At 43.6% G+C, this 12,383-nt stretch overlaps 1 protein-coding gene across 3 annotated transcripts in view; it reads right to left on the bottom strand.

The window, feature by feature from the left end:
- The window catches only part of LOC110528380 (DENN domain-containing protein 2D), a 33,488-nt gene extending 26,117 nt beyond the window's left edge, over positions 1-7,371 (bottom strand). For 2 of the 3 annotated variants that reach the window (XM_090241776.1, XM_090241778.1), the window contains exons 1-4: positions 6,743-7,368; positions 6,156-6,241; positions 3,665-3,763; positions 1,065-1,231 (exon numbers count right to left, since the gene is read on the bottom strand). In XM_090241776.1, coding sequence (XP_090097902.1) covers positions 1,065-1,231; positions 3,665-3,755 — 258 coding nt within the window. In that variant the 5' untranslated portion in view covers positions 3,756-3,763; positions 6,156-6,241; positions 6,743-7,368. Of the gene's footprint in view, positions 1-1,064; positions 1,232-3,664; positions 3,764-6,155; positions 6,242-6,742 lie in introns of all 3 variants that reach the window. The other variant, XM_021610400.3, reaches the window with a different exon arrangement.
- Positions 7,372-12,383: the final 5,012 nt, after the last annotated feature.

The following is a 12,383-nucleotide window of genomic DNA, read 5'->3' as shown; positions in this document are numbered from 1 at the left end:
CCAGAACCACACGGGGGGACCTAGTGAATGACCTGCAAAGAGCTGGGACCAAAGTAACAAAGCCTACCATCAGTAACACAGTACGCCGCCAGGGACTCAAATCCTGCAGTGCCAGACGTGTCCCCCTGCTTAAGCCAGTACATGTCCAGGCCCGTCTGAAGTTTGCTAGAGAGCATTTGGATGATCCAGAAGATGATTGGGAGAAAGTCATATGGTCAGATGAAACCAAAATATAACTTTTTGGTAAAAACTCAACTCGTCGTGTTTGGAGGACAAAGAATGCTGAGTTGCATCCAAAGAACACCATACCTACTGTGAAGCATCGGGGTGGAAACATCATGCTTTGGGGCTGTTTTTGTGCAAAGTGTAAAGGAAAGAATGAATGGGGCCATGTATCATGAGATTTTGAGTGAAAACCTCCTTCCATCAGCAAGTGCATTGAAGATGAAACGTGGCTGGGTCTTTCAGCATGACAATGATCCCAAACACACCGCCCGGGCAACGAAGGAGTGGCTTCGTAAGAAGTGGCCTAGCCAGTCTCCAGATCACAACCCCATAGAAAATCTTTGGAGGGAGTTGAAAGTCCGTGTTGCCCAGCAACAGCCCCAAAACATCACTGTTCTAGAGGAGATCTGCATGGAGGAATGGGCCAAAATACCAGCAACAGTGTGTGAAAACCTTGTGAAGACTTACAGAAAACGTTTGACCTCTGTCATTGCCAACAAAGGGTATATAACAAAGTATTGAGATAAACTTTTGTTATTGACCAAATACTTATTTTCCACCATAATTTGCAAATCAATTCATTAAAAACCCAACAATGTGATTATCTGGATTTTTTTTCTCATTTTGTCTGTCATAGTTGACGTGTACCTATGATGAAAATTACAGGCCTCTCATCTTTTTAAGTGGGGAAACTTACAATTGGTGGCTGACTGAATACTTTTTTGCCCCACTGTATGTATGCACGTTTGCATGCATGCACGTTTGTACGCATGTATGTATGCATGCATGTTTGTACGCATGTATGTATGCATGTATGCATGCATGTATTTCAGTTTGACCTTGGGGAACTGATATGTGATCTGGGGTTCGTACGTTCCTTCTCCTCTCTTCTTCCGTAGGCTGACCACCACCAGGTACTCAAAGAAGAGGTGACTCTGGTTCTGGGCTGAGGTCACCACTAGGGCTGGGGCTGTAGGCCGAGGCAGGGTGGAATCCCTATCACTCCCTAAAAGACAGACCGAAGACAGCAGTGAAGACAATTATTCATAAACCTCAATACTAACGGTGGCATGGACTCCAAGGCAGCTTTTCATTCCAAACATCACTCGGCTGGGAACTGAAAACAGTACTTTGGTATGCAGCTAGTCAAGTAGGCCAAATAACTAAATCATGCATTGATGTTTATGGAATAATAAATAAATAAAAATTATGTTAGGATTTAGCACTGTGTAAGTATACTGAATAAATGGCATATTAAGAAGCTGATTAAACAGTATGATCAGTACATAAGTGCACCTTGTGCTGGGGACAATTCAAGGCCACTAAAATGTGCAGTTTTGTTACAATGCCACAGAGGTCTCCAAGTTCAGGGAGCGTGTAATTGGCATACTGACTGTAGGAATGTCCCCAGAGCTATTGCCAGAACATTTTCATTTCTCTACCATAAACTGCCTCCAACGTTGTTTTAGAGAATTTGGCAGTACGCCCAATCTGCTAAACAACCGCAGATCACGTAACCCCGCTAGCCGGGGACCTACACATCAGGCTTCTTCACCTGCAGGATCAGAGACTGGCCACCCAGACAGCTGTTGAAACTGCGGGTTTGCACAACAGAATAATTTCTGCAAACAGTCAGTAACAGTCTCAGGCAAGCTCATCTGCATGCTCGTCGCCCTCACCAGGGTCATCTGACTGTAGTTTGGCATCGTAACCGACTTCAGTGAGCAAATGCTCAGCTTCGATGGCCTCAGGCATGCTGGATAAGTGTGCTCTTCACAGATGAATATTGGTTTCAAGCGTCTTGTGGGAGATCGGTTTGCTGATGTCAACGTAGTGAACAGTGCCCCATGATGGCGGTGGGGTTATGGTATGGGCATAAGCTACGGACAACAAACACAAATGCATTTTTTTTTAATGCACAGATATACCGTGACGAGATCCTGGAGGTCCATTGTTGTGCCATGTATCTGCCGCCATCATGGCAGACAAGTTTCAGCGTGATAATGCACAGCCCCCGTCGCAAGGATCAGTACACATTTCCCGGGATCTGAAAATATCCCACTTCTTCCATGGCCTGCATACTCACCAGTTTGAGATGCTTTGGATCTACATGTACGACAGTGTGTTCCCGTTCCCGCCAATATCCAGCAACTTCACACAGCCATTGAAGAGGAGTGGGACAACTTTCCACGTCACAATCAACAGCCGGATTAACTCTATGCGAAGGAGATGTGTCGTGCTGCATGAGGCAAATGGTGGTCACACCAGATACTGACTGGTGTTCTGATCCACGCCCCTACCTTTTTTTTTTTTTAAAGGCATCTGTGACCAGATGCATATCTGTATTCCCAGTCAAATGAAATCCATAGATTAGGGCATAATGAATTCATTTCAATTGACCGATTTCCTTATATGAACTGTAATATAGTAAAATCTTTGTTGCGTTAATATTTTTGTTCCGTGTAGTTCAAGAGGATGCCTAAACCATGCTCAACAGATTTTAAACACACAATACTCAAAGGAAACCACAGAGCTAAAGAACTAAGAGGGAAACTGTGTTTACCAACCGAAACCACAAGAGGAGAAAACACACAGATATACAAGACTGTATATGTGCACAACTAACCTTCAGGGGACACAATTCAGTCCCATTCAAAACCCTATTTTCCCAAACCCCTAATCTAAAAACAACCTTAACACTAAAAACGAACCCCCTTAGAAATAGTATTTGACCTTGTGGGGAATAACAAAATGTCCCCACTTGGTCAAATCTCTCCCTCCCTCTCCCTCGTGTGTATGAAGTACCACGTTGTCACAAGGCGGTCTGCCATAGACAGGTAGTGGTGGCCTGATGGGTAGAAAATGGCACAGCAGTGTTTCCCATATATTCATTTAGTAGTGACAGGCCGCTGCAGCTAAATCGTTGCCACTACTCCAAAAAATAGGATTTAAAAAAAGTCAGTTGGGAGAATCTAAAATTCCATTGTATGGGGTCCCCATTGATTTTGTTACAATGTTTGAACCACTCATGTCCAGCATGGTCAAGCATCAGGCTGGTTCTCTCAAAAATTGGAATTCCTCACATATCTCCAGAATAAGTGAATTTAGGAAAATGTGCCTGTTTCATAAGTGTTTATAAGAGGTGTCCTTTGTTTTATGAATCCAATGGGTATGCCTGAGTGAGAGGGGAACAAAGCAGTCGAGGCCAAATCTTTGTATGCTTGACAGGCATGTTTAGTTCATGACCAGCATGATTCATGCTTGCCTCTTACTGTCTGTTTGCTTAGAGTTCTGTGTTGAACCTTTTCCAATAATGTATAATTTGTGTTCTATACACACACTTGGGATCAGTTCCATTTGAACCCATAGCCATTTTCCCTAACCCCAAGTCACTATAGGCCCAAAATGGAACGGACCCACTTCTATACAAGACACTCACGGTCTCTGTGGAACTTCTCCTGGAGGGACGAGAACATGGTAGTGAACAGTTTCATTGGCCCATGGTCCCCCACATCACGCTCATTGGACATCTTGGCGCCTGCAGAGGAAGGAAGAGCAGGGGAGTGAAGGACTGATAAGAGGATAGAAAGTAGCATGTTAACATGGTGGAAAGCTCCTTGAGTTACTTTCACTTATCCTTATGGTTAGAAAGAAAAGGTTGGAGGGGATTATTCAGTGATTATCATCATGTTAGAGATTGATAGTAGGAAAAATGACCCTCACTTTAAGTTTGACTTCCCTTTTCTGTTGAACTCAGACAATAGTTAAGGGACAGGAAGTTGACATCAGGAAATTGACAAATAGGTCATTAATGAGAATGTGTCATCTTTTGTTGATGCCCTCTACACAGACCGGAGGTTGAAAACTACATGAGAGAGAGTGCAAGAGAAGAGGTGAAGGAGACAAAGGGAGAGAAATAGAGAAACATTTGGTTGACAGAGATTGAATATGAGAGAGAGAGAGAGAGAGAGAGAGAGAGAGAACTCCCAACTTGAAAGTAGGTAAGAAAGACTGCTTAAACGTGTGTTGAAAGATCAAGCACAACAATTCCCACTTATTCAGCCCCTAAACCACAAGCCTTCAAATCAATTAAGCCAGGACAAAAATGTGGATAAGAGTTAACATGTCACATGCTGTAATTCAACATTCACGGTGTATCATACCAATATATGATAGCAATCTGGAATGGCATTTATTCTGTGGAGGTTGGATCTATAATCAAGCCTGAGAATATAGTGGGGGTAAACAGGAGGCATTTCAGGTGAAGTTGCACAAGTCATATGACCAGCTTTCCATGGCAACAAATCACAGTGGATCTGAAAGATTTGGATAGGTATTAGCACAGCCCTTTTGGTAAGGTATGGTAATAGCTCTGATCATCTGAGTTGGATCACTAATCCCTACACGACAATGTGGATTGCACTACTATAATATTATTTGTGTGTATTTAATGTACCGTCTAATGTATTGTGAATGTACACTAATGCCAGACATCTGAAATTGTCTCTGGAAAATCCAGTTCTATTCTACAGACGTGACAAAGGCAATTTCTTTCCAGCCAGCTGTCACTGAACCAGTAGCACCAGATTGGTGAGTTTTGTTTTTCAAAGTTATTGCCCTGACACACTTATGTAACCATTTGAACATAGTCCCTAAGTTCAATATAAAAAAGTGTGTTTGTAAGAAAGACTAAACAGTCAGATCCTGTAACAGACAGCCATCTAGAATGGCGTAGTTAGGAAAGATGGTTTCTTACTGTCGTCAACAACAGCCATACTTTTACTCATAGGTATCTGAGTAGCCCTGGATTGATTGCTTAAATCTGTGAGCGCTTTAGTAAGATTGAAACGTGTAGATGAACTTCAGACCGTAAAACAAGCTTACTTTACGGTTTGGATTTTTCAGTATTTGATGAGGCAGCATTCTGCCTTCTCCCTCCCTCAGCCGTTAGCGTCACCCAAGATGGGCTCATGTGAACTACAATCCTGACGCTGTGTTTTAAGGTTTAGAAACGTCAATAATCATCACTTGCAATATGGCTTTCGAAACATTTGGCCCTCATCTTTCATCAGCGAGAATGAATCCTTAAGATAAACTGATACAGTAAGTGTTGCCCATAGCTGTCTGGCTCTGTGCGCCTCCATCTGATGAAAGTACACTTCTGCTATACACTTCCCGAGTCACGCTTTCGCAGATGTTCGGAGCAGGATAATTAGCACAGTGGTCACCTCGTCTTCCATAAACAAGCACTGTTACATGGAGATATGGCTGTGTGGGAACACTAACCCTACCAAGGCGTGTATCAATTTAACCTTTAATTTTTTTTGAAAATTATTTCTCGTTGAACTGAAAGAGAATGTCCTCATGCTTCCAAAACTGGGAAGCGACATGTGTTAATGTTCAGATTGAGCATAGGGGCTGTTGAAGCAGAAATCCATGAGGTCAAACAATTCCAAATGATAAACCTTACTCCTTGGCTGGAGCTAAGAGTAAAGAATCTTCCCTCAGACCCTCTAAGACAACAAAACGGGCCAAACAGGAGTGACTGAAAGATAACACACACGGAAGTGAAAAGGTTTCTAGTAAGTAACAAATGAGAGTTGGCCTTGGTGCCATTGAGATTTTAACTGTGGAGATCTACGCTTCCGCTTTAATATTTCCCCATTAGTCTCACAGACCTCTCATCATCCCTGTCTGACATAATGCCTTGAGAAAATATTCATACCCCTTGACTTGTGTGTTACAGCCTGAATTTAAATGGGTTAAATTGAGATTGTGTCACAGTCCTATATACGATACCCCATAATGTCAAAGTCAAATGATTATTTATTTAACAAATGTATTCAAAATGAAAAGCTGAAATATCTTAAGTCAATATGTATTCAACCCTTTTGTTATGGCAAGCCTAAATAAGTAAAAATGTACTTAACAAGTCACATAAAATCCTAGAGGAACACCTGGTGCAGTCTGCTTTCCAACACTGGGAGCCAAATTCACCTTTCAGGAGGTCAATAACCTAAAAACACAAGGCCAAATATACACTGGAGTTGTTTACCAAGACAACATTGTATGTTCCTGAGGCCTACTTACAGTTTACTTAAATGGGCATGAAAATCTTTGGCAAGACTTGAAAATGGCTGTCTAGCAATGTTCAACCACCAACTTGACAGAGCTTGAACAATTCAAAAAAAGAATAAAGTGCAAATATTGTACAATCCCTGTGTGCAAAGCTTTGAGTTAACCATTTTCAATAGCCATTTACAAAGCACAGCATATACAGTATACAGGTGGAACTATATGCCATTGCCAACAGTTGGAGCAATGTTGAGTATAGTTGAGAATAGCCTACTATTGTAACCATTGAAAATCAATACATGCCGATGTGAAAGGAGTCTCTGTGTCTAACAAGCATATCATATGTACAGTTTTCATTAAACAAACAAAAAGAATGAAAAACTTAGATATACACAACCATTACAGCAAGAAAAATAAACTGTATCAATGGCAAAATACTCACTTTCCGCTGAATAATTCAATCAGTTGCTTAAAGTTCCCAAAACGTTTTAGTCGCTGTTCAATATCTGCAGTCTTTCACACCACATAAACAAGCAAGCAACCCGTCGTTCAAATGCCTTAACTACCCCGCACACATGCGATCGATTTCCAGGAACCGTTTCTATTCCGCTCAGTGCTAGATTCTGCGGATGAACACTTGTGGAAGACAGCTAAACCCTGGGCTCTCTTTATTCAGAGATTTTCATTTACAACACAGTTCCTTTGATGTGTAGCGTGAGTAGCCTACGGTTAAATTGGTTGATAGAATATAACCGTACGCAGGTTATCGAGACGAAAATAAAACTCATTTGACAGATACCATGACCCACGTCAGATGTGTGAACCAAGGGGACACTGACACGCCCTTTTCCAAAGGTTTCTTAAAGCCTATTGAAGGGCGCGTTGTCTAATTAATTTAAGGAGGTTGGTCTGCTTTAGAGAATGTGGAAATAATGGATAGTATTATTTAGCCTATCCATGTTTCCTCTAGGCTCTCATATGGTGATGTATTAAGCTAACTAATGTATATTCTCACACTGCACTAGATACTGACATTCGTACATATTAACCATACTCTCTTTCCTAGCTGTCTTTGAACGTGATGAGTAGGTCATCTTTATATTGGGGGTGTGTTTACACAGGCAGCCCAATTATGATTTTTTTCCACTAATTGGTATTTTGACCAATCAGATCAGCTCTGCAAAAGATCTGATGTGATTGGTCAAAAGACTAATTAGTGGGAAAATATCAGAATTGGGCTGCCTATGTAAACGCAGCCATAGTGTCACGACTGATTTCTCACGTCTATGCGCTCATATTATCTGACATGAATACAACAGTCAACAAGCAGGCTATGTTTCTCATGTTCCTGGTTGACTATTATGTTTTCGTTCTCCCTCCTACCATTTTCTAGTCATGCTTATTAAAAATGCATGCATGGGGCAATGGATCATGTACTGTAAATGAATGGCATAGCAGAGGCCCATAGGAGTCATCTCGAGACATTTAACGGAAATGACTCCCCCTGGTGGAAAAGATAAGGATAGCAAAGGCCACTAACATTCCTTTATGTCATCCTTTGTCAGTGCAACAAATGTCCTCTTTATTCCCTTATAATAATACAGTATTTTTTCTTTGTCACTGTAACCTCTAAATCCTGTTTGGGTGTTTTTTTTGCATTTTCTCTGATAACTTGATAACAAAGTTATAGTACCTACTCTCCTACAGATTAATCAAGAGCTTGCTTTGTCCCTGAGCATACACACACTGTTGTGTGTTTGCATAAGAAGCCAACCAGATTCAACCAGCCACCACCGAACCATCCACATGTTCCGGAAGGTGCCTGCTTCTCCGTGATGTGCCCGTTCCTGGTGGGGCCACTGGAGTTGTCAGCGTGTGTGTACCCCATCATCCTGGACAGGCCCTTCATGGAGGGGGGCATGCGCACCGGGGCCCTGCGCTGGAGATTCCTCATGCAGGTCAGTGGGTTAACTAGGGTATCCCGATGAAGGGTTTATAGTAGCACATACAGACATTACCTAGCCTATTAAGTGATTGTTTGGAATTGTTATTTTTATCTGATAGAAAGCAATACAACTCAATATGTTATGAAAGGGACTAGTTGGTCTCTAGAAATGTTAATAGCAACAAGATGCACCAACAGAACTGCAAAATGAGTGGTCGGTCCATACAGAATGGTTTGAAATCAAATTGACATGTTATTCTCCTTGGCCCTGCAGTGTCTGGAAAACCTCCACCGTAGCCTCCAGGCCCTGGGCTCCATACTGTATGTGCTCCAGGGGACCTACCAGGGGACAGTGAGGTGTCTGGTGGCCCAGTGGGGAGTCACCTAACTCAGCATGGACACAGAGATAGAGTCCCACACGACACCCAACTGGACCAGGAGCTTCACATCATGGCCTGGGAACTGGGCCTCAACATACACACCACTGTGGCACACAGTGATATGATGTCCAGGGCCGGATTAATGCAGAGGCTTAACGGGGGTTAAACCCAAGAGGCAGCAAAAAAAAAATGGGGAAAAAAATGTACGAAAAAAGCCAAACGTATATACATTATATATTAAATATGTAGTATATGTATATATATTTTTTTACTGAAACCGCCAACCACAGGAGGATTCAGGAGCCTCAATGAGGGTAGATTAGTAGAGCGACAGCAGACAATCGTCAGATGGGATGAGAAGAGTTGATAGGGCCCCCCATCGTGGGCCCCCTGCCTTGATTGGGTAACTGATAAAAATGTAAAAACTGCATAATAGCCGAATGTGACTGGTCAGTTGTGTGAGTCAGGGGCTGGGCCCAAGCCCATAGGGAGCCCATGAGGTTAATGTTGTATTTAATCCATTTTAGATTAAGGCTGTAACGTAACAAAATGTGGAAAAAGGGAAGGGGTCTGAATATTTAACGAAAGGCACTGTATAAATAGATGAATGGCATACATAAAGCAAATCCTCTGCAATCTGCACACATTACCCCATAATGACAAAGTGAAAACAGGTTTTTTACATTTTTGCAAACGTATTAAACATAAACTGAAATACTTTATTGACGTAATAATTCAGACCCTTTTCATCCTGTTTCCATTCATCATTAAGATGTTTCTACAACTTCCTTGGAGTCCACCTGTGGTAAATTCAATTGATTGATTGGACATGATTTGGAAAGGCACACACCTGTCGATATAAGGTCCCACAGTTGACAGTGTATGTCAGAGCAAGAACCAAGCCATGAGGTTTTAGGGATTGTCAGTAGAGCTCCGAGATAGGATTGTTTCGAGGCACAGATCTGGGGAAGGGTACCAAGACATTTCTTCAGCATTGAAGGTCCCCAAGAACACAGTGGCCTCCATCATTCTTAAATTGAAGATGTTTGGAACCACCAAGACTCTTCCTAGAGCTGGCTGGCTGGCCAAACTGAGCAATCGGGGAGAAGGGCATTGACCAAGAACCCAATGGTCACTCTGACAGCGCTCTAGAGTTCCTCTGTGGAGATGGGAGAACCTTCCAGAAGGACAACCATCTCTGTAGGACTCCACCAATCAGGCCTTTATGGTAGAGTGGCCAGACGGAAGCCACTCCTCAGTAAAAGTCACATGACAGCCTGCTTGGAGTTTGCCAAAAGGCACCTAAAGGACTCTCAGACCGTGAGAAACAAGATTCTCTGGTCTGATGAAACCAAGATTGAACTCTTTGGCCTGAATGCCAAGTGTCACGTCTGGAGGAAACCTGGCACCATCCCTACGGTGAAGCATGGTGGTGGCAGAATCATGCTGTGGGGATGTTTTTCAGCGGAAGGGACTGGGAGACTAGTCAGGATCGAGGGAAAGATGAACGGAGCAAAGTATAGAGAGATTATTGATGAAAACCTGCTCCAGAGCGCTCAGGACCTCAGACTGGGGAGAAGGTTCACCTTCCAACAGGACAACAACCCTCAGCACACAGCCAAGACAATGCAGGAGTGGCTTCGGGACAAGTCTCTGAATGTCCTTGAGTGGACCAGCCAAAGCCCAGACTTGAACCCGATCGAACATCTCTGGAAAAACCTGAAAATAGTTGTGCAGAAACGCTCCCCATCCAACCTGCAGAGTTTCAGAGGATCTGCAGAGAAGAATGGGAGAAACTCCCCAAATACCCAAGAAGATTCTATGCTGTAATCGCTGCCAAAGGTGCTTTAACAAATTACTGACTAAAGGGTCTGAATAGTTAATTTTTTATAAATTAGCAAACATTTCTCAAACCCTGTTTTTGCTTTGACATTATGGGGTATTGTGTGTAGATTGAGGGGAAAAAATGACTTAATCGATTTTCGAATAAGGCTGTAACTTAACAAAATGCGGAAAAAGTCAAGGGGTCTCAATACTTTCTGAAAGCACTATATATTATTGATCCGTGCCCATCCCTGCCACTAAATGAAGCGCTAATTTAGATCAATTAACATTCAGACGTATCCTTATACCCGTCTCCATCTCTCAAGCAAAGACAAGCTTCCCCTGGATCGACGCCATCATGACCCAGTTGAGGCAGGAAGGATGGATCCACCACCTGGCCAGACACGCCGTGGCCTGCTTCCTCACCAGAGGAGACCTGTGAATCAGCTGGGAGGAGGGCATGGAGGCAGGGAAGGATGGGGAGGGAGGGAGGGAGCGGGGGAGGGAGGAGAGGGAGACCTGTGGATCAGCTGGGAGGAGGGCATGAAGGTGCCAAAAATGAGGAGAAGGGGGGCATGCCCTCCTCCCAGCTGATCCACAGGTCTCCCTCTCCTCCCTCCCTCGCTGCTGGCTCTAAAATCAGTCACTCTACAAGGTGTCTCCAGTTGTTGGTGTGCTCCAGTAGCTGACTGCTTCTCTCTGCATCTCACTGTGCACTCTGTGTGTGTCAAGTGTTTGAGGAGCACCTGTTGGATGCAGACTACAGTATAAATGCAGGGAACTGGATTTGGTTGTCTGCCAGTGCCTTCTTCCACCAGTACACATGCATCTTCTGCCCCGTACGTTTCGGATGACACACAGATCCTAAAGAGGGACAGTGGAGCCAAGTCGTTGAACCCTGACACCAACGATCGCAAACGCAATACCAGACCGTGCAAACTGGATCCACGTGGCCGAAGAGGTCATGTGACCAACCACATCCCTAAAAACATAAACCCTGCCCGAGTAATTGAGACCATGCCCCCTGAAAACATATCTGTAAAAACATGGATAGCCTCTTCCCCCACCTTCAACATCTGATCTGAGAGCAGTGGCCAGCTTTTCCATACAGAGTAGTCTTGTTCCTAGCAGTAAGTCTTCAGGATGGGGCGGCAGGTAGCCTAGTGGTTAAGCGTGTTGTGCCGGTAACCATAAGGTCGCTGGTTTGAATTCCCGAGCCGACTAGGTGAGTCGATGATCTGTCGATGAAAGGCACTTAACCCTAATTGCTCCCGTACGTCTCTCTGATGACTAAAATGTAAGACAATCTCTGGTAGGAAGAAGCATCAACTGTGGTGTGGTTGCTTTCCTCCAAGACCTGCTGTAATCCTTTCCAGAGGAGATGAAAAGTTCCCTGTTGGAGCGTATTCTCAAGCCTTTGCAGTAGTCTTAGGTTAAAAGACTGGGATACAGTTAGACTGTGTGTGTGCAAAGACTGTTGGAATGCATTGAATTTCATGTGCACTTGTTTTGTTGCATTTTATCTCATTGTGGTGGAAGGCTGGCTCTGAAGCCGAGGGGTAAACATCGCAGAAATGTTCATTCAACTGCTGTACTTCACCTGCTTTTCACAGGCCTCTGTAAGGTAGAGAGCCAAGGGGCTTAAATCTAGGACATGACAGAGATAAGTATGCTGCAGGTGTGACAGCCAGCCTTCACATCTATTATTGGAAGAGACACATTCTTCTTCAGTACAGTCTCTATGGCACTGCCATCACAGGAGACCATTCAGGAACAGAGAGATGTTATTCTCTAGGCCGGCAGTGGGCCAGGTGGCTGTCTGTTTCAAAGAACTTCGCCACCATCACCGTTGGCATGGCAACCAACACTCACTTGCTTCATGATGAACACAGTGCTTCCTGATGCTATGACTCACTTTGAGATCTCTGTGCATA

This window comes from Oncorhynchus mykiss, chromosome 7 (assembly GCF_057628025.1).
Source record: "Oncorhynchus mykiss isolate SJ-2025 chromosome 7, ASM5762802v1, whole genome shotgun sequence".
Taxonomy (NCBI): domain Eukaryota; kingdom Metazoa; phylum Chordata; class Actinopteri; order Salmoniformes; family Salmonidae; genus Oncorhynchus; species Oncorhynchus mykiss.
Note: the sequence above shows the minus strand (reverse complement) of the source record. Positions and strands in the feature narration are given on the sequence as shown.